The sequence below is a fragment of the Alexandromys fortis genome, unplaced genomic scaffold (genome assembly GCF_014885135.2).
Source record: "Alexandromys fortis isolate MF-2015 unplaced genomic scaffold, M_Fortis_MF-2015_v1.1 scaffold_59, whole genome shotgun sequence".
Classification (NCBI taxonomy): domain Eukaryota; kingdom Metazoa; phylum Chordata; class Mammalia; order Rodentia; family Cricetidae; genus Alexandromys; species Alexandromys fortis.
In genome coordinates, this window is record NW_026067943.1 from 3,289,772 (window position 1) to 3,312,502 (window position 22,731).

General features: G+C 41.2%; 1 protein-coding gene across 10 annotated transcripts in view; it reads left to right on the forward strand.

The window, feature by feature from the left end:
• Positions 1-22,731, forward strand: part of Fancd2 (FA complementation group D2) — an 85,895-nt gene that overhangs the window by 29,389 nt on the left and 33,775 nt on the right. For 9 of the 10 annotated variants that reach the window (XM_050148420.1, XM_050148419.1, XM_050148418.1 and 6 more), the window contains 17 exons: positions 341-445; positions 1,042-1,142; positions 1,680-1,788; positions 1,981-2,016; positions 5,021-5,164; positions 7,512-7,646; positions 8,760-8,891; positions 10,391-10,501; positions 12,685-12,794; positions 14,183-14,243; positions 14,873-14,992; positions 15,865-15,938; positions 16,241-16,381; positions 17,075-17,175; positions 17,955-18,070; positions 19,919-20,027; positions 21,787-21,897. In XM_050148420.1, coding sequence (XP_050004377.1) covers positions 341-445; positions 1,042-1,142; positions 1,680-1,788; positions 1,981-2,016; positions 5,021-5,164; positions 7,512-7,646; positions 8,760-8,891; positions 10,391-10,501; positions 12,685-12,794; positions 14,183-14,243; positions 14,873-14,992; positions 15,865-15,938; positions 16,241-16,381; positions 17,075-17,175; positions 17,955-18,070; positions 19,919-20,027; positions 21,787-21,897 — 1,816 coding nt within the window. Of the gene's footprint in view, positions 1-340; positions 446-1,041; positions 1,143-1,679; positions 1,789-1,980; positions 2,017-5,020; positions 5,165-7,511; positions 7,647-8,759; positions 8,892-10,390; positions 10,502-12,684; positions 12,795-14,182; positions 14,244-14,872; positions 14,993-15,864; positions 15,939-16,240; positions 16,382-17,074; positions 17,176-17,954; positions 18,071-19,918; positions 20,028-21,786; positions 21,898-22,731 lie in introns of those variants that run through there. The other variant, XR_007592913.1, reaches the window with a different exon arrangement.

Here is a 22,731-nt window from a genome sequence, read left to right on the forward strand (position 1 = left end):
GGTCTATAAACCCTGGGGTCATTCACAGGCAAAAGTAAGTTTCCTGGGGTCAGTGGTGAGGGCAGTATGGGGAGAGTGACACTTAATTCTGCTCTCCTGTTGTCAATTGTGACCATAGACTCTGAAATGTAAAGCAGATGATGTTTGACATTCATCACTTGTCTGTTCTAGAAAAATCTTTGATATTTATAGTTGCAAGTTTGTAATTTGGGAGAAAATAATATGTTTTTCTTCCTAAACTACAAGTAGGAAAATCAAGTGAGAAAAGAATTTTCTAATTTTATCTAATAAGTATTTATTGGGCTAGAGTAGTGAAGGGTTTTGTGCTTTTTATATTTAGATCCGCCAGTTGGTGATGGGCAAGCTGTCTTCTGTTCGGCTGGAGGACTTACCTGTGATAATAAAGTTCATTCTTCATTCTGTAACAGACACTACTTCACTTGAGGTATGCTACTATTTCCTGTCAAGCCTGCATTAAGATACACGAGGGACTGGAGAGGCGGCTCAGAGGTTAAGAGCACTGGCTGCTCTTCTAGAGGTCCTGAATTCAATTCCCAGCAACCACATGGTGACTTACAACCATCAATAATGAGATCTGGTGCCCTCTTCTGGTTTAGGCATACATGCAAGCAGACTATATACATAATAATAAACAAATCTTTTAAAAAAGATATATGGATATGCTACTTAAGTAGTTCAAGTTGCTATTTTCTGGTCCTAGACTAATTGATACTGATTACTACAGATAGCAGATAGCTGTTGGGATAGAACACAGCCCCATCTGGTTGATTACCTAGCATAAACTGCTACAGAATGACATTTGCTATTTCTGTGTAGAAGCACTTCAGGTGAATCAAGGGCTTAGGGTATAGCATTCTCTATGTGCTTGAACTATTCTCATCTAGTCTGCTAACAAGTCTTTTGTTGCAAGTCGATTGTTTTCCTCAGCATTTTGGGGATGTTAAGATTCCATTGAGGAAATGTACTATGCCTGTCCACTAAGGGTGAGCAGAATACATGGCTAATACTGATTTTTCATAGGTCATTTCTGAGCTTCGGGAGAAGTTAAATGTGCAGCATTTTATTTTGCCATCACGGGTTCAGGCTTCCCAAAGCAAGTTGAAAAGTAAAGGACTAGCAAGGTATGGAAAAATTTGCAGTTGCCATTTTTTTTTTCTTAGATAATCATAGTTTTCTCACTTTTATTCTGAAAGCAGGATAGTTATTAGCTCTTAATATATGACAAATACTGGTATTACGATTACATTCACATCAGGCTGGAGAGATGGCTCAGAGGTTAAAAGCACTGGCTGCTCTTCCAGAGGTCCTGAGTTCAGTTCCCAGCATTCACATGGTGGCTCACAACATCTATGATGAGATCTGGTGCCCTCTTCTGGCATGCAGGTGTACATGCAGGGAGAATACTGTATACATAATAAATAAATACTAAAAAAAGATTAATTCACATCACGTAGCATGACAACGGATTTTTAATTGTTTGTGCGTGTGCTTTCCTAGCCATTCAGATCAATTCCACATAGTTCACAGTACAAGTTTTTCAGTAGTTTACAGATGAAGTTGGTGCTTCCTCCAGAACCTTGTTTAATAGTCAGAAACAGATTTATAAGGTCTTCTCTGGTAAGTGGAAGAAATATTGTTTCCTGCTTTGCTGTTTGTAGCTCTTCAGGAAATCAAGAAAACAGTGATAAAGACTGTATTGTTCTCGTCTTTGATGTAATCAAGTCAGCCATTAGGTATGAGAAAACGATTTCGGAAGCCTGGATTAAGGTAAGATCCTTGCAACATTGAGTGTCAACCGTGAGTGTCAGTCACTGATAGATGTGTGAGTTGGGATGAAATAAAAGTCTTAAAATTATCATTCAACTATAAATGATAATGATGGGCTGATGAACAGGACATGTAGAATAAACATGAATAACATACTCCACTGATACAGAATTGTGGCACTTGTTTTTCTAGGCAATTGAACGCATTGAGTCAGCACCTGAGCATAAGGTAATAATCTTCTGCTTTGAACTTAAAATTTTATCCTACTTTCTTTCTGTCTTTCCTGCAGTGTGGAAAAAACAACCCGGGGGGTGACTTGCTGAGTGGTCTGCTCTTACCTACTAATTCTGGAAATGAATTTAGCCTACAGTATTCAGTAGGGGAGTAGGAGGTTGTTCCACCCACATGAAGTTACAGTTAAAGCAGCACCATGCCTGGGTCATTCAGATCCTGTGCCTATGGCTGGCCTTCCTCCCACCAGGCCAAGTTGTCAAGACAAGGGCATTCTCTGTTTGATTTTACTCTGCCCATGTGGCCCTGACCTGAATAGGCTTTACCTGAATAGACTTACAGTGTAAGGTGGGCAGTGGTACTGTATCTGTTACCCCCACCCCTGACACACACATTCTCTCTCTGTTTCTATGTATGTGTCTGTGTCACACTTTGCAGTCTATATTGACCTAGAATTCACTGTGTTAAAATTAGGATGATTCTCCTGCCTCAGCTTCTGTGTGCTGGAAGCACAAACATAAGCCCAACTTGTCTTTTAGCCATAGACTCCTCTCCTGTGAAGAAGTTGGATGTCTGTGTTTCTGTGTACTGATTGTTTCTTCTGAAGGTTTTGCTTGGGTTGGAATCTTTTGTCCTATGGGAATTTTGTTGATTGTCCAGTTATTAGGTGACAGTCTTAAAAGTGTGATACAGAATAAATGATAAAAATAGTCAAGTTTTTTTTAAACATTTATTTATTTATTATGTATAGTGTTCTGTCTGTCTGTATGCTTGCTGGCCAGAAGAGGGCACCAGATCTCATTACAGATGGCTGTGAGCCACCATGTGGTTGCTGGGAATTGAACTCAGGACCTCTGGAAGAGCAGCCAGTGCTCTCAACCTCTGAGCCATCTCTCCAGCCCAGTCAAGTTTTTTTGAGGCAATGTCTCATCTAGCTGCCTTCAAACTCACTGGATAGCTGAAGTTGACCTTGAATTCCTACCTCTGCTCCCAAGCACTGGGATGACAGGCATTTGCTACCATGATTAGCTTGAAAATAGTTGTGGGGGAATAGATAATAATCACACTATAACCCAATTGTGTGATTTGTTTTGTTTTGTTGGCTTTTTAAATTATTTAATATTTTTTCCAAGTTCCCATTCCCTCCATATACTCCTCACCCCACCCCACCCTCACCCACTCCTCAGAGAAGGTAACACACATTGCTTTGGGAAAGGTCCAAGGCCATCCCTACTATATCTAGTCTTAACAAGGTATCCCTCCAAAGAGAATGGGTTCTCAAAAAGCCCGTACAAGCAGTAGGGACAAATTCTGCTGCCACTGCCATGGCCCCTCAGTCAGCCCCAGCCATGCAACTGTCAACCAAATTCAGAGGGACTAGTTTGGTCCTATGCTTGTTCCTTCCTAGTCTGGCTGGTGTTGGTGAGCTCCCATTAGCTCAGGTAGACTGTTTCAGTGGGTGCCCCATCATGGTCTTAACCTCTTTGCTCATAATCTCATTCCTCCCACTCTTCAACTGGACTTTGGGTGTTGTTTTAAAAAATGGAAATTTTCTGTGTAGCCCAAGCTGTCCAGGAACTCACTCTGCATTCCAGGCTGGCTTCGAACTCAGAAATCTGCCTGTCTCTGCCCAGCCCATTTCTTTTGATAATCTTATTATGTAGGTTGGCTATAGTTTTGCATTCAGATTTGATTCTCTATGCATTTTCCCTTACCATAAACATTTTGTGTACTTTATTTGTTTACTAATTGCATAGATAATAAACACTAATAAATTGGAAAACATACATAAATTACATATGTGGCCAGGTGGTGGTGTACACCTTTAATCTCAGCACTCAGGAGTGAGAAACAGGTGGATCTCCGTGAATTTGAGGCCAGCCTTATCTACAGAGAGAAACCCTGTCTTGAGAAAATAAAACAAAGCAAATAAAGGTACATTTTTGAAAAAACAAGATTTCCCTTGCTTACATTTCTTACAGATAATTTTTTTCATTTTTTAAAAAATGTTTTTTAAATTTTATTTTTGTGTTTGTGCTTGCACACATGTGCTAAAATGTCTGGAGGCAGGAAGAAGTGCGGTGGTGTGTGAACCACCCCGTATGGGGTTATGAACCAAGCCCTGGCTGTCGAGAGTAGCAGAAGTACTTTTAACCACTGAACTGTTTCTCTATACTCTTTGTAAATGTTTTATCTTTTCTGTATAAGCTATGTGTGTATATAAGCACAGCATACTCCTATACCCACAGATCTGTGTATATGCATGTGTATGTAGTTTTTATATACTGTCTTTACGACATTGGGTCCTACTGTGCTTAGCATTTTGTAGGCTGCTTGTTTTTTTACTTCACCATATGTCACTGTGTATCAGAAATGGCTTCCTCTGTCAAAAACATGGGTTAGCGGAGCCAGTTGGTGGTGGCACAAGTCTTTAACCCCAGCATTCTAGAGGCAGAGAGAGACAGGTGGGTCTCTGAGTCTGAGGGCAGACTGGCCTACAAAGTGAGTTCTAGGACGTCCAAGACTACACAGAGAAACCCAGTTTTGAGAAACAAAGTACAGAAAAAATAAATAAAATGGGTTAGCTTATAACTGGTTTTTGTGGCTTTGTATACTTCAAAAATAATTATAATTTTATTATATTTATTATAATATATTAACCTTTCTATATTGGTAAACATTTATAGTCTTTGTAACTTTTCATAAAGCAGTTTTCCTAATTATAAATGTATATAATTTAGTTGTCAAGTGATTTAATCTGTTTTTTAACAATGTAAAGATGTTCAAAATTCTATTTTAGTATCACCTCTCTTAATATTCTGATATTTTCTTATGAACTTTCAAAGGATAATATTTGTGGCACTTTATTTCTCTGAAAAGTATTTCTGGGTCCTGTAACAGTGTGGAGTCAGGCAGCGAGTGTCGTCGTTGGGTTTTAGTGGGAAGTAGCTGAGCTGCAGTTCTGGTGTGTTGAGCCGCTTCTGTTGCTGCTCCCTGACAGGCTTTGGATGTGGCGATGCTGCTCATTATCTACAGCACCAGCACGCAGACAAAGAAGGGCATTGAAAAGCTGCTGAGAAACAAGATTCAGTCGGGCTGCATTCAAGAACAGCTGCTGGACAGTACATTCTCCACACATTACTTGGTAAGGGTGAGGTAAGCAGGGAGTAGATGCAGGGGGACAGGTGCTGAGAGGGTAACATTTTTGTCATTTCTGCATCACGTGGCAATCCCATGACACCTTTCCCAGTATTGAGCTTTTTCAGTGCAATGACGTGATTGCTTTGTTGGGTTGAGACGATGATGTTAATAAACCAACCAATGTTGGCTTTCAACCTATCAAGAAGTTAACAAAGTTGGTTTATCTTGAACTTCTGTGACCCAAACTCCAAATTCTTTTGTCTTTTGGATTTTTAAAAAAAGGTTCATTTTTATTTTTATATATGTGTTTCTATCCCTGTGTGTATTTGCCATTTGCATGCAGATGCTCTTGGAAGCCAGAAGAGGACATTGGCTCCTCTGGAACTAGAGTTACAGGTTGTGAAATGGATGTTAGAAACCAAACTTGTTAGAAGAATAGCAAATATTCTTAACTGCTGAGCCACCTTTCTAGCCTTGATATAATTTTTTAATCTGTTTTGATTATTTTTTCCTAGAGAGTTTCACTGTGTAGTCTTGGCTGGCCTTGAACTCATAGACATCCACCTGTCTCTGCCTCCACAGTGTACTACCACACTTGTGTTTTTTGTTTGTTCCTTTGGTTTGACTTTTTTAAAAGAAATAGCAGTATCAGTAAAGAAGATGGCATTACTAACGTTATTTACTTTGGATCCCTTAATGTCTGTCTATATTGCATTATTAGTGGGATCTGGTCACTTCTCTTCCTATAACAGATGTTCAAAGAACCTGGTTTGGAAGCCTGGGAATTAACTAAGTTGATAAAGTGCTTGCCAGACAATCATGAAGACCTGAATTCTTTCCCAGAACCCACAAGAAAAAAAAAAGCTGAGCACAGCGACACACATTTGTGTTTTGATTTAGTTGGTTTTTAGGTTTTTTTTTGTTGTTGTTGTTTGTTTTTTTGTTTGTTTGTTTGTTTTTTGTTTTTTGAGACAGGGTTTCTCTGTAGCTTTGGTGCCTGTCCTAGAACTCTAGAACTTGCTCTTGTAGACTAGGCTGGCCTCGAACTCAAGAGATCTGCCTGCCTCTGCCTCCCGAATGCTGGTATTATAGGCATGTGCCAACACCACCTGGTGGTGACTCACATTTGTAATCACAGTACTGCTGTAGGAGTCACAGTACTGGGAGGTAGAAATAGGCAGGTCCCTGAGATTCACTGGTCAGTGTAGTGAGGAGTGGCGGGCTGCTTCCTGCCTCCCGGCTCCTGCACAGCTAGCTTTTGCCCCAAAATAATTACACGGAAACTGTATTCTTTTAAACACTGCTTGACCCATTAGTTTTAGCCTCTTACTGGCTAACTCTCACATCTTGCTTTAACCCATTTCTAATAATATATGTAGCACCACGAGGTGGTTTACCAGGGAAGATCTTAACCTGTGTCTGTGTAGGGTGGGAGAATCATGGCGACTGCCTGACTGGGCTTCTTTCTCCCAGCATTCTGTTCGGTCTACTCCGCCTACCTAATTTTCTGTCCTATTAAAGGCCAAGGCAGTTTCTTTATTAACCAATAGACATATGACCCTCCTCCATCAGGTCAGCCAGTATAGCATTTGTTGAGCCCCAGATCCAAGTGAAGGTCCCTGTCTAAAAAACCAAAATAAACAAAAACACAAGATGGATGGCTCCTAAAAACGACTGCTAAAGTTGACCTCTGCTCTCCACATACACTGGTACAGATGGTCAGCAGCACACATTTGGACCTGCATTTACATACAGAATTCCATTTGGGTAGCATAGACTGATCATAACAGAAACAGAGCAGGTTCCAGGAGGTATATGAGTGAATAAAGAAACTGGAATCTATTCAGTCTGGTTTGTAGTTCTAAACTGAACAAATAGAGCTGTATATGAAGTTTATAATTTAATTATTGTGAATTTCAAGGTCAAGTTGTTACACATTTGTGGAATCTAGTCCTGAGAGAAAAATCAGGATGGTGAAGGATTATTTGGGGTATAATTAAGATTAAGATTCCTTAAAGTTGCTGTAGGTGGGCATTCATACTAGCATTTGGGATGTGGAAAGCAAAAGGTCAGAATTCAAGTCCATGTTGTAACTACATTTGAGACCATCCCCAGTACCCACCAAAAGACAATTTTCTTGTTTTAAGCTAAAGTGATTGAGATATTGGGATTGGAGATGTAATTCTGTGGTAGAGTGTTTGTCTAGCATGTTCCAGGCTCTGGGTTCAATGCTGAGTGTCAGGGAGATGACTTGAGAGCCCCGTCAGGTTCTGTGGTGATAGGAGTGGATTTTAGCACATCTGGTTCTGTGACACCATTTCCTTAGTCTTTTTTCTTTCTTCTTCTTCCAGGTTCTTAAGGATATTTGCCCATCCATTCTCTTACTGGCTCAGACTTTGTTTCACTCTCAGGACCAGAGGATAATTTTGTTTGGCAGTCTCCTATACAAATATGCTTTTAAATTTTTTGATACTTATTGCCAGCAGGTATGTCAAAATATTTATTTGAAAGAAGCAAGGATATGGAAAGATATCATTTCAAATAAACTGGGTATACTTTGAGGTAATTCTGGGTGATTAGATGACATTGAGGAGGAAATAATTTTGACAAGCACCTTAGAAAATTCAGTTGTAATCAGGTTTCAGGAAACAAAAGGAGGAGGATAAACAAAAATTTGAGGCCAGACTGGGGTATACAGCAGGGCCTTGTTTCATAAGCAAAGAAAATAATCAGTTCTAGTCTCTGTCCTCAGGTAATAAGATTGGCTTGGAGGACCCAACTGTGAGAGTTGAAATTTGGTGTAAAATCATTAAGGTCCCACTCATATGTAATATCTCAAGCAACTTGACTTAGATTTCATTTTGTTTTATTTTTTACTATGCACATATGTGTGTGGGCTTTGACCTTGGTGCAGTCTTCAAGGAGGCCACGTTTTCCTGAAATTATGCCCGCCTGTCCTGTCCTCTTCACAAAATCTGTGAGATCTTCAGCTCCTTAAGTGTAGTCTTTTCAAGAAATTTCAACATATACTAAGTCCAATTGCAACTTAGTAAAATTTAACTCATAGCTAAAACCTACACCAAAGAAGGTTTGATAGAGAGCCCACTAATACATTACCAAAAGTAGGTCAAAACTGGTTGTTACTCCTGTGATCCTAGTACTTGAGGGACAGGAGATTTACATGTTTGAGGCCGGCATGGGATAGGGAGTAAGGTCCAGGGAGCCAGGATGACTATGTGGTAGTGTAGTTACACTGGCATGACTACAGGCCTGAAGCCAATGCTCATGGCACTTAGGTAAAAAATAGTAAGCTAGGTTAGAAAGGCTCAAGTGGGGGCTAGAGAGATGCCTCAGTGGGTAAGAGTACAAAGTTGCTCTTCCAGAGGCCTTGGGTTCAATTCCCAGCACTCATAAGGCAGCTCCAGTTCCAGGGGATCCAGTACCCTTATACAGGTATATATGCAGACAAAACACCAGATCACATAAAATAAAAATAATTATTTAAAAAATTTATTTTGAAAAGAAGGCCTCAGGTGTGAACTCTTTAGAATGGCCATGTCCTATTTTTAATTTAATGTCCTGTTGCCCTCCCTGTATAGGAAGTGGTTGGTGCCCTAGTCACCCACATTTGCAGTGGGAATGAGGCTGAAGTTGATACTGCGTTGGATGTCCTCCTTGAGCTGATTGTACTAAACCCCTCTGCTATGAGGCTGAATGCTGTTTTTGTTAAGGTATTGCCTGTACTGTCAAATACTGAATTATTTTTGTTTTCTGTATCTCAGAGTTACTGCTCCCTGATAGTTATTGAGAACTTGTTTCGTATTCTTTAGATACTGAGCACTGTAAATGTGGGAGGGATGTGTAAAAAGGTAGATAACAGGTAAGTTATAAATGTATGCATGTAGATATAAAGATGCATCTTATTTGTGTATTAATTTATTCAGAAACACTTCTCTATACTTATATATGCTAAGCCATGTTTAAATGCTGTGGTAGAAAGGCTGGTCTTTGCCTTTGGTGTCAAGAGTGTAAGGAAGGCTCAATGGTTAAGAGCACTGTCTGCTCTTCCAGACATCCTGAGTTCAGTTCCTAGCAACCACATGGTGTCTCACAACATCCATTATGAGATCTGGTATCCTTTTCTGGCCTGCAGGCAGAACACTGTATATATAATAAATTTAAAATATATATATATTAAAACAAAAGTATAAGAAGTACAAACAAGTCATCTATACACTTGCAGTGTATGTCTGATACTGACTTAATCCACTTGATATGATCGTTTCCATGTGTATCCATTTTCCTGCAAACAACATAACTTTGTTCTTCCTTATGGCTGAAAAAAATTCCATTACATGTCCACCACATTTCTCACTATGATGAGCACCTATGTTATTTGTAAAATTAGCTATTGTGTATGTGTTGTGTTATGCCCAGATCATGGAGTACCCCCAAAACCAACTAGGAGACCAAGTCCTGTATGCAAAAGCAAAAAGCCTTTTCTCTTACACAAGTTTGCAAACTCAGACTCTCAGTGTGTCTATCGTATTTGGAGTGATTGGAGAGCCCCAAGCTCAGCTGGGGTTGGGTTTTTATAATTGCAAAGGTAGGGGTGAAGGATTTCTAAGGTTCAGGACCCCTGATTTACTGACATTTGTCTAGGGGTGTTCTGGTGAAAAGCAATGGGTATGTGTTGGCATGTGATTCTATCTCCAACGATTGGAATGTTAGGAATTTCCTTTGGATGGTCTGTTCCTGGGTGTTGTGAGCTTATGACATTTTCTGGAACCCAATGCTGCCTGCTATAGCAGCTATGCGGCCTGGGCCCCATTATGTGTGACCAGACTGCCCTGGATCCCACATGCTACAGTAAACATTGATGTGTAAACGTCTTGCTCCTGTGTTGACTTGGAATCCTGGAAAAATACGAAGAGTGGAATAACTGGGTAATGGTTCTGTTTAAAATGGGGGCCAGAGAGTGGGACTGGAGAGATGGCTTAGCAGTTAAAAGCAGAGGCTGTGGGTTTGGTTCCCAACAATCCCTAACTCTTATTCTAGGGAATCTGGTGCCTTTCTCTAGCCTCCTCGGGCACCAGCAATGCATGTGTGCATCACATATGCAGGCAAAACACTCACATAAATAAATAAATCAATCACGTTTTTAAAAGTTTAAAAACAAGAGAAATATTAGCTAATAAACTCATTTTGGGCATTTTTTCCCCTTTCATAGGGAATTTTAGATTATTTGGAGAATATGTCCCCTCAGCAAATACGAAAAATCTTCTGTATTCTCAGCACACTAGCATTTAGCCAACAGCCTGGAACCAGCAACCATATCCAGGTAAGAGGCCATGTTTTGAGAATGAATGTTTTAAACATCTTTATTTGGAATTTGCCAAGCTAAGTTACTCCAGCCTTGTGGAGTAGGAAAAACAGCACCTACATAGCGAGTTATAGGACAGCCACAGTACAAACCCTGTCTCAAAATTAAAAAATAAAAATAAAAAGATTATTAGTGCCAGGCCAGCCTGAGCTATACAGCTAATTCCTGGTCAGTTCCTAGTGAGATCACACATATAACAAACAAAACAAAACAAAAATGACAACAGCTGGGTATGGTGGTTCATGTCTTTATTTCTAGCACTTGGGAGACAGAAGAAATGATGGATTTCCATGAGTGTGAGTCAGCCTATTTCTTCACAGCCAATCCCAATCTGCCAGATCTACACTATGAGTGTCTCAAAAAAATAAAAACAGCAAAGAAATCTTAGTCTTTTGGAATAGAGATAGGTCTGAGCCTGTGATCAGCTAACCATGAGATGTCTTTCAGGTTTGTATGGAGTACTTGGAGTCTCCGAATGTCTGAGCTGAACCTCACCTAGGCTTGCTTTCATTGTAGTCACTAATTACTGACGAAAGCTAACAGGGGCTAGCAGTGGTGCCACCTTGTGGCCCTAATTCATACTGGTCTGAAGCCTTGGACAAGCAGCATCTTGTTTTAATTTAGAAGTTGTTTGGCTAGGTGATACACACATGCAGAAAACAGCGTGTAGAGAGGTGTGCAGTGAACACTAGCTCCTTGCTACTCTAGGCAGTTGGCCTGCCTTCTGTGGCCACCAGAGTCACTAGTTTAGAGCTTTCTGCACGGTCCCTCCATTCTGCTTTTCCTTTCTGGTTCTGTACCCTGTTTTTTCATTTAGCAAAGTACTGGGGAATTGTTTCATATTGATAATTCAAAGTTACTTCATTACTTTGGTTTTGAACTGCGGCAAAATATATACAAAATTTTTCTTTCTTTTCTTTTCTTTTTTTTTTTTTTGAGACAGTGTTTCTCTGGGGTGGACCTGGATGGCTGTACTAGAACTCACTTTGTAGACCAGACTGGCCATGAACTCTGGAGCTCCATCTGCCTCTCCCTCCTGAGTGCTGAAATTAAAGGCAATGAGTGTGCCACCACTGCCCAGCCATTTTTGTTATTTTTAAATATTGGGCTGGAGAGATGGCTCAGTAGTTAAGAGCACTGGCTTCTCTTTTGGAGGACCTGGGTTCAATTTCCAGCACCCACATGGCAGCTAACAACCATCTGTAACTCCAAGATCCGACACCGTCATACAGATATACATTCAGGCAAAACACCAATGTACTTAAAATAAGAATTAAATATATCAGTTCCAATCCAGGAACATAGGACATCTTTTCATTCTTTAGTCTGTTCATTTTTTTTCAGCAATATTTTTCTATATGTTGCCGAGACTGGCCTCAAACTCATATTCTATTTATAAAGTTATGCCCCATACCCAGCTAGCAGTGTTTTATAGATTTCAACATGTAAATGTGTTTCTTCCCTCATTAAATTTATTTCTAAATGGTTTATTGTGGTCCGCCTCGAACTCAAAGAGATCCACCTGCATCAGCTTCCAAGTGGTGGTGCACGTCTTTAATCCCAGCACTTGGGAGGTAGATGCGGATGGATCTCTGTGAGTTCCAGGCCAGCCTGGTCTACAGATGGAGTGCCAGAACAGGCTCCAAAGCTACAGAGAAACCCTGTCTTGAACAAACAAACAGAACAACAACAACAAAAAAGAAGATGGAAATTGTTTTAGAATTCAGAGACGAATTATACAAAGCTCCTAGAACAAGGCACACATTCAACAACAGCTGTCAGTGCTGCCATGGTAGCTGTTCGAGGACATGAGAATTATTTGATGGATACACAGCTAAAATAATGAGATACAATAAACTATTTTTAAATAGTTTTGATTTTGTGGGGAGGGCACCTCATGTGCAGAGAAGTGTGGAAGTCAGAAGAAATTTTTAGTAGTGGGTACTTTCATTTCAACCCACGGGCATGCTGATCAAACATAGTTTGTCACACTTGGCAGCAAGTTACCCACTAGGCAATCCTGGCAGACCACAATAAACCAGTTAGAAATAAATGAGACTTAGAACAGAATTTAGCTCCAATAGTGATGCATTCTGCTGTGTCACTCCAGTTTTTCTTTCTCTGTCCTGATCCCATTGCAGGACGAAATGCACCTGGTGATACGAAAGCAGCTCTCTAGCACTGTGTTCAAATACAAACTCATCGGGATCATCGGTGCAGTCACCATGGCTGGAGTCATGGCAGAAGACAGGTACTCCTGTAGAGTCTGGTTTCTGTGCCTCAACATCAGCTAGTAAAGGTGCTGCCTTACAAACATCTTAGAGTATGCAGCCATTATCTTAAAACTGCACAAAAAGTAAACATGTCTGTTCTTTTCCATGTTCCCTTCTAACCTTTTTAAGGTTATTTTTGTTATTTTTAATTGTGTTTTTGTAGACTGGTATATGCATATTAGTGTAGGTACCTATGAAGGCCAGAGTTGTCAAATCCTCCTGGACCTGGAGTTATAGGCAGATGGTAGCTGCCTGATGTGGGTGCTGGGAATTGAACTCAGGTCCTCTGCAAGAACAACACACACACACACTCTTAACTGTTGGACCGTTTCTGCAGTCCATTTCCTGCCCCCGCCCCCTACCCCTGACACAGGGTTTCTCTGTGTAACAGCTCTGGCTGTCCAGGAACTGGCTCTGTAGAACAGGCTGGCCTCAAACTCACAGAGATCTACCTGCCTCTGCCTCCCAAGTGCTGGGATTAAAGGTGTGCGCACCACTGCCCAGCCCATTCTCTTCTAATCTTGACTGTATATATACCATGTTTAATTGAGAACATTAATTCTAGAGTTACATCATAGTTATTAACTATCATGTTGCCCGGAGGTACAGAGCTGGAAATCTTTCCATGGAGGGTAAGGTTCTCCTGATATTCATTGTTTATAATCTGCTTCTGACCTAGGCCCTTTATTGCTGTATTACTCCTGTCTGGAGCTACATGTAATTCAAATACAATTACTTTATGGTTCCTCGCTTGTGCTTAGATGCCTCAGTTATAGCATCTAAAGAAGTATCAGCTGGGGCTTCATGCTGCATCATTTTACGCTGACAGTACAGTTCAGTTCATGTTTCTTGGAAATGATTTGTCAAGAATTCCTAAGAGCTCAGGAAATAGCCTTAGAACCAGCATAGCAGCTAGAAGAAGGGAAGGAAAGCAGTCTGTTTTATTAGCTGGACACGTGGGAGGAGATTCACTTGGAGTTCAAAGCTGACGGGCAACATGGTCACATTACCATCTCAAAAAAAAAAGATCCTCTTTTTATTACTAATTTAGTGTGCCCTTAACAATACATACAAACTGGTCTTACATGTTTGCAGAATCCTCAGAATTCCAGGTGCTGAGGCAGAGTGATCAGTTGCACGCTGGAGTTTGACATAAGCCTGGCAACCTAATGTGACCCTGTCTCAAAAAAAGGGAGATAATCGTGCTTCACTATAAACCTACATTTTATATGAACAAAATAAGTAGTTTTCCATATCTTCATGAAATTTTATCTCTATTCTTGTCTGAAAGAAGACAGGACTCTTAAACTTACTGCCAATTATTGCAAAATTTTACAAAAATGAAACTAAAATTCCTTGTTTCTAGAAGTGTACCATCTAATTCAACCCAGAGGGGAGCTGACCTGAGCAATGAATGGTGCACACAGGTAAGCTTCTACAACCTAGTCAGATGTGTTTGCCCGGCCTCAGGGCTGGCTGCTGGTCACTGTTGTTTTCCCAGAAGTACTGTGGTTTTTCTTTTACAATGCTAGGATGGAACACCGGGCCTTATATACTAGGCAAACACTACCACTGAGCTACGTGTGTGGCTGAAGTATTTTGTACATCTTCTTTCAAAAATCTCTTCAAGTAACTGTTTTTAAAAATAAGGTCTTGTTATATAGCCCTAGACCTGGAATTCACTGTGTAGACCAGGCTGGCCTTGAACTTACTGGGATTCTCCTGTCTCTGCCTCCTAATTGCTAGGATTACAGGCACGAGGTACAAGTTGTCTTGATAACTCCTCAGAAGTTCACTCTGGGACACATACTAGTGTTCTTCATCTTCCTTGTCCCTCTTCTTCTCAGTGTCCATACTGAAGCCTGTCACTCCAGCTTTGGTTTTAGTTTTGGCTATGAGGTATGCTTGGAAAGAGACCGACTAGGGAAGAGGCTCAGGAACGCCTCACTGAGTTTGGCAGTGAGATTGGAAAGAGAACTTAATACTGAGTGCAGGGACGAATTTAGGAAGGGTTGGCAGCCCAAGACTCACCGCTTTTTCTCTCCATCTGCTCCAGGTGACTTCTTTGCTACAACTGGTTCATTCTTGTACTGAGCATTCTCCTTGGGCCTCTTCTCTTTATTATGATGAATTTGCCAATCTGATCCAAGAAAGAAAGTTGGCTCCAAAAACCTTGGTAAGAATGATGTCTTGTTTTGGGGGGGTGACAGGTAGGAACTAGTTCTTGAGACAAGGTCTCCCTGTGTGTGTGGCTGACTAGATTTTTGATAAAAAACCAGCTGCCCTTGAACTGGCTATAGTCCTCCTGCTTCTTTATTCCCAGTTTTGGGTGACTGGTGTGGGCTGCCAATACCTCATTCCAAGTGTCTTATTTTATGTGCATTAGTATTTTGCCATGGGTTTCAGGTCCTCTGAAACCGGAGTTACAGACAGTTGTGAGCTGTGGGTCCTGGGAATTGAACCTGGTTCCGCTGGAAGAGCAATCAGTGGTCTTAACCACTAAACCATCTCTCCAGCCCCACCCCAAGTACCTTTTCTTAAAGCAACAAAGTATGACACATTAAGTCTTTCTCTCTGTTGCAGTATAAAAATAGACTGGGTGGGGGGGAGCCAGAAGGTGGTGGCACCTTTAATCCCAGCACTCAGCAGGCAGAGGCAGGTGGATCTCTGTGAGTCTGAGGCCAGCCTGGTCTATGAAATGAGTTCCAGAATAACCAGAGCGGTTACACAGAGGAACCCTGTCTCAAAAAAACAAAATTAAAAAAATAAAAATAAAAAAGACTGGAAAGCTGTTCCACTCCACCCCTCTCAGGGCTTTCCTGAGGCCTCCTCCACATAATAATGATAATAATTGTAAAATGACAACAAGGTTGTTGGTGATAGGCTTAAATGAAGCGCTCTTTGTGCACTCTCTCCTTTCTTCACAGTAGTGGATGGCCTCATTTTTAGAAATGAGGAGCCTGAGGTTTTGAAAGGTTAGTGACAGTTTCTCTATGCTTATAAAAGCACTATACCCCTCACCGCAACATTCTTGTTTGCTCCCGGAAGGAATGGGTTGGGCAGACCATCTTTAATGATTTCCAAGATGCCTTTGTGGTGGACTTCTGTGCTGTTCCAGAAGGGTAAGTGCTGCTTCCCTTCTGGGTTGATTGTACTGGGGAGGAAGTTGTATTAGTTCAGTAGCTAGTACAAACTTCACACTACTTTTGCCCTCAAGTCAAGTCTGCCCGTATAGCTTAACACCCTCCCCAGCCTTAACATCCTGTACCCCAGCTGTAAACTTGCTAAAAAGCTCCCCACTGTTCTTCTACTTACAGCTTCTTCCCAGTTGTTGCTTGAAGTTGGTTTGTTCTAGTGATTTCCCCCATAGCCTTGTTTTCCTCCCAGCTGGGACATCAGATTTTGATTCTCTTTTTGATTACAGTGACTTTCCATTTCCTGTGAAAGCTCTCTATGGCCTGGAAGAATACAGCTCTCAAGATGGCATTGTCATCAACCTCCTACCACTGTTCTTTCGGGAATTTGCAGATATCAGTCAAGTGACTTCACGAGAACCAAGCCAAAAGTTAGTTGTTTTTCCATTCTGTTGGTATTTTGTATGTACATAGGGAATTCTACTGTTTTAAAAAATTCTCTTAGTATTAATAAATGGATGAATTTATTTATTTAATATGTGTGTGTGTGCCTGCATGCATGTGTCTCTCTGCTCCAAATGCATGTTGAGCCCATGGAGGTTAGAAGAATATGTTGGCTCCCTTGGAACTAGAGTGGTTGTGAGCCACCGTGTAGGTTTTAGGAACTAAGCCTGGGTTCTCTGCAAGAGCAGGAAGCACTCTTCACTCCTGAGCCATCTCACCAGCCCTATTTCATAGTTCTTTTAATCTATGGAGTCCTCGCATCCAAGTTTCTTCCAAGAAATGTTGTATCTGGAGATATTAGAGGGATGTGGTCAGATTCCTTTTTTTTCTTGGTCCCTGGGATTGAGATTTGCAGTGCCCATGAGAGTCAGCATATATCACATTAGGCTGTTTGCTGTTCCCTGCTTCTTTCTTTCCATGAACATCCTTTGGTTCCTCTGCCTCTCTCTTTCCTACTTCTGCCTCATTCCCACTGCACATACCCTTTGCCTTCTTGTACTTTAGGTCTTTGTTTACTGAGCATTCATTGAGTGCTTGCTGTTTCTCTTTAATTATACAAGTGGCTCTATAGATTTGGATTAATATGACTGTGGTTCCTGAGGTGGATTTTTTCTTCCCAGATCGATGTCTCCTTTGTGCCTGGCTTCCCATTTCCGGCTGCTGAGACTTTGTGTGGCAAGACAACATAACGGAAACTTGGATGAGATTGATGGTCTCTTAGGTATGGGGTGTAGTTCTTGGATCCTTTCTTTGTGGTTTTTTGGTAGAAGTAGGCAAGGGCCAGGCCTGTACCTTGTGTGTGTGAAATGGAACTTTCTAATTTCCTAGATAAGTAATAATGAAATTACAGTCATTGAGCTTATGTGGAACCAGTATTCTCTTTGTAGTTGTTGCTGAATGCTGTGTGGTCAACTCTTTCTTTCTTTTCTTTTACCTCCCGCTTGTATGTATTTACTTTTCATTAGTTTAAATTGCAACATCATCATACACAATTTATGATCAATGACCTTTACAGTAAGACTGCTTAGGAATTTGTCACAAACCATGCCACTGTTTCTATGGGCCCACATTTCCTTTCCCTAGATTACTCTGGTTTTGTTTGGTTCACCTCCAAGAGTCACTGTTGGGTTTTGCTTTGTATACATAAGCACATAGTAGGATTCATTTCATTTTGGGAAAAAAAAATCTTAAGTATTAAGAAGAGTTATATGCTCTCTGTGGCTCCGGAGACCTCAGTTATAGCCAGCAAAAATAGCCTTACCCCATAGCCTTCCAGGTGTATTTGCCTTTTAGAAGTCCAGTTTCCAGCAGGCCTCCATAGGTGCCAAGATAGGGTAAAGAGCATGGCTGTATTTTAACACTAATATGGAAGGATTTTTGAGACTAAGACAAAGCTTAACCCTCAAATAGGAGCTTAAGGGGGAAGTAGGTAGCTGTGGGGGCAGGACCCATGTTCTTTTCCTTGAACTAAAGGAAGGTGGGACATTTGCTCTTTCTCAGATTGCCCTCTGTTCCTCCCTGACCTTGAACCTGGAGAGAAACTGGAGTCCATGTCTGCCAAAGAGCGGTCACTTATGTGTTCACTCACATTCCTTACTTTCAACTGGTTCAGAGAGGTGAGCAGAATTCCTGGGATATTTCACTTCCTATCTGTAGTTTCTTTTCTTGGCTCACACAAGCTCCCTAAAAGTCTCCCTGATCCCCAGTGACTGTGCTTCTCTGGCAGACATCCCACCACTGCTCAGCATCTGTCCTCCTGATGTCCCCAGTCAGAGTACTTAGAGCCCTCCCTGTGTAGCCAGCTTCTCAGGCCGTCTGCAGTCCCACTTCTCCACAGAGTGGCTCCTCACTTCTGTGCTGGGACGTCCTGTTCCTTTTGCCACAGGCCTCTGCTCCTCTGCTTACTCTTTGAACTCAAGGAGAAATAGGTATGGTTTCCTTCTTCAGAGGGTGTTTGAGGACATTGGGAATGGCGGTGTTTCTTTGCTTCCTCTGCCTTTTGATTCTATTATACTTCACATTTATGCAATGGTTCCCACTTTATAGGCAAAGAAGTAAAAGCTTAGAAAGGTTGCTGACCCTGCCAAAGGGACATGGGAAGTATATAGAATAAGACTTGATTTGCTGAAATATTCTGCTAATTGCGTAACAAAGTAGTAAGTACAAGTAGGGTTAAAAATTAGTTTTCTTGCATTTTGACCCAGGTAGAACACAGCTGTATTACAGTCTATGTTAGCTTTCTGTTGCTGAGTCATAATTTCCAAATGGTATTATAGAAAGGAGGGTTTTTATTGTCATTTTATCTTTTTTTTTTTTTTTATGATTTTGGTTTTTGGTTTTTCAAGACAAGTTTTCTCTGTAGCTTTGGAGCCTTTCCTGAAACTAGCTCTTGTAGGCCAGGCTGGCCTTGAACTCACAGAGATCCACCTGCCTCCTGAGTGCTGGGATTAAAGGTGTGCGCCAACACTTCCCAGTTTGTCATTTTATTTTTTAAAACTTTGTGGGACTAGATGATAGACTCAGAAGTTGAGATCACTTTGCTGCTCTTCTGGAGGACCAGAGTCTGGTTCCTAGTGCCCACATCGGGAGGCTCAGCTGAGGGCAACTCCAGCTCCAGGCTTTCCTGTCTTCAAGGTCACCCATGTGCATGTGCGCATCAAATACACACACACACACACAAAAATAACTAAAAATTTAAAACCCTTTTTAAAATGTTTTTTTCTTTATTAATTCAGATTTTCCTCTTAAACGTCTTTCTGAATTTAGAACAAGTTTTAAATAGTTTCTAGACAAGTACTTCAGGAAGAAATACTCTTCTTTTTCTGTTAACAAAGGCATATCTTAGACTTCTTGCATACTTTATTGTTTTTTGCAGTTTCATTACATACATTCATTACAGTTTTTAATTCATCTGTAACTTTTATGGAAACTGCTAGAATATAGACAGCTGCGAATTGTCTGCTATAAACTAATGAATGCATGAAGCCCTCACTTCTATCCCCAGCATCACATACTCTGTGTTATGTGGTGACATGTCCCTGTCTCTAGTTCCAACACTTGGGAGGTCGTGAAGGAGGATCAGGAGTTGAAGGTTATCCCCAGCCACATACTGAGTTTAAGACAAATCTGGTCTGTGAGGTTTTTTTCATTTTCTCCCAGATTAGCACATTCTGTGACACACTCTTTCATATGCAGATATATCTGCTTCATTGTACGTTTTTTGATTGAGACAGTCTCACTGGCTGGTCTGCATCTCTCTATGTAGACCAGACTTTACTCAAATTCATGGTGATGCTCCTGCCTCAGTGTCCCAACTATTTGTATTATGGACATAAGCCACCGTACCAGATTCATATGCTTGATATTAAAAAAAAAAATTAGTGTAGTAAAAGAACCTTTTATTCCCAGCAAAGTAAAGCAAATGAGGTTAATGTCCACATGTGAATAGAACTTGTGCTTTGCAGGTTGTGAATGCCTTCTGCCAACAAACATCTCCTGAGATGAAGGGCAAAGTTCTTAGTCGGCTAAAGGACCTTGTGGAACTTCAGGAGATCCTAGAGAAGTACTTGGCAGGTAAGGAAGGCTGGGCCAAAGCCTCAGGTATCAGTGCTGAGGAGATGAGCAGCTTACCTTTATGTTTTTCTAAAGATTTATTCATCTATTTGGGTTTTGAGACAGAGTGTGTCTATGTAGCCCTGGCTGTCTAGAACTTGAATTGTAGACCTGGCAGACCTCTAACTCACAGAAACCTACCTGTTTTTGCTTCCATACCCAGCTAACTTTTGCTTTCTTAAATATAGTCACAGGCCAGCAATAAAGATGAAGGTCTTTTCATTCCTTCTGACCATTAAGTTAACTGCTAGCTTATGGCACTGGAGAGATGGCTCAACATTTAAGAGCACTGGCTGCTCTTCTAGAAAAGTTTGGTTCAAAGTACCCACATGGCAGTTCACAACTGTCTATAACTCCATTTCCACAGGATTCGGCACCATCTTCTGGCCTTTGTGGCTACCAGACATGCATGTGGAGCACAGATATACACATGGACAAAATACTCACACACATTAATAATTTTTTCTTGTGTTAGCTTAGGACTAAGTATAGTGTCACACAGTTTTAATTTCAGCATTCTGGAGGCAGAGGCAGGCAGATCCCTATGAGTTCAATACCATCCCAGGCTGCATAGTGAGACTCTATCTTAGAGAGATAGACAGACAGACCCAAAAACAAAACAAAGAAATGCCAGCTTAATTCTTTGGGGAAAATAAGCCTTCCTCAGGCCCTCTTCTTAAATAATAGTATGTAAAACAAAACATGATGTGACCAAATGTTAGTATCTTTGGATTGTTTTGTTTTGTTTTGTTTTGACACAGGGTTTCTCTGTAGCTTTGGAGCCTGTCCTGGAACTAGCTCTTGTAGATCAGGTTGGCTTCAAACTCACAGAGATCTGCCTGCATCTGTCTTCCGAGTACTGGTGATGTGGGAGTGTCATATGTAGACCAGGTTGGCTTCAAACTCACAGAGATCTGCCTGCATCTGTCTCCTGAGTACTGGTGATGTGGGAGTGTCATATATCAATCTGTTGATTTCATTGGTTAAGTTATAATAAACCAGCTGCTTGGCCTCATGGCTTGGAACATAGATGGGAGGAGTAAACAGAATAGAATTCTGGGCGGAAGAGGAAGTGAGGTCAGACTCTGCTCTGCTTCCGGAGAGACCCGACAGCTCTGCTGGAGCAGAGACGCCATGCTCAGCTCTCCCAGGCAGATGCACGCAATGAAGCTCCTCCAATCCCGGATGGATGTAGGCTAGAATCTTCCCGGTAAGCGCACCTTGGGGTGCTTACACACATCATTAGAAATGGGTTAGTCCAGGTGCGAGAATCAGCCTGTAAGGGCTAGAGTTCATGGGCCAAGCAGTTCTTTAAATGAATACAGTTTGTGTGTTGTTATTTCGGGCATGAGCTAGTCAAGCGGCCGGGGTGTTGGGGACGCAGCCCCGCCGCCGCTCATATTTCAACATACTGGGGTTAAAGGTGTGCGTCACCACCACCTAGCGTATCTTTGGATTTTTAAGTGTTATATTTTTAGTTTCTTTTTGTTTGTTTGGTAATTTCATGTTCTTATTAAAAATGGTTTTATATTAATGGATCATAATGAGTTATTGTATTATAATATTTCTCTAAGCTCCATTTTGCTGTGCCTAAACCACATCAGATGACTGGAGTAGTATATGTTATTCGCTGCTGCCGGTGATGATTTTGGAAGCCTGTTTCTATGTATTTGGGTAATGGGATCACTGTGTTTGGTGTTCATTACTCCTTCTGTTTCAGTCACCCCAGACTATGTTCCACCTTTCGCAAATGTCGACTTGGCTACTTTAGATATGATACCTTGGCGTGGTTCTGCTGTTTCAACCAAAAACAGAAACAAAGGAAAGATGGGTGAGTACATTGCTATCTTGTCCCTGTCTGAGCCACACTGAATTATACGTGCTGTAGCATTAGTATTTAAAAGCATAAGAATGCCAATGGCACGTTGGTTAGTGAGCAGTGCTTAGACAGTAATTTAAAAAATCGTGCCACCCACTGAACCTGATAGAAGAGAAAGTAGGAAGTACTCTACAACAGATGGGCACAGGAGACCACTTCCTACGTATAACCCCAACAGCACAGACATTAAGGGCCTCATTGAATAAATGGGACCTCCTGAGACTGAGAAGCTTCTGTAAAGCAAAGGACACTGTCACTAAGACAGAAAGGCAACCCACTGACTGGGAGAAGATCTTCACCAACCCCGCAACTGACAAAGGTCTGATTTCCAAAATATATAAAGAACTCAAGAAACTAGACCGTAAAAGGCTAATCAACCCAATTATAAAATGGGGCACTGAGCTGAACAGAGAATTCTCAACAGAAGAAGTTCAAATGGCCAAAAGACACTTAAGGTCATGCTCAACTTCCTTAGCGATCAGGGAAATGCAAATCAAGACAACTTTAAGATACCATCTTTCACCTGTCAGAATGGCTAAAATCAAAAACACCATTGATAGCCTTTGCTGGAGAGGCTGTGGAGAAAGGGGTACACTCATCCATTGCTGGTGGGAATGCAAACTTGTGCAACCATTATGGAAAGCAGTGTGGTGGTTTCTCAGGAAATTCGGGATCAACCTACCCCAGGACCCAGCAATACCACTCTTGGGAATATACCCAAGAGATTCCCTATCATACTACAAAAGTATTTGTTCAACTATGTTCATAGCAGCATTATTTGTAATA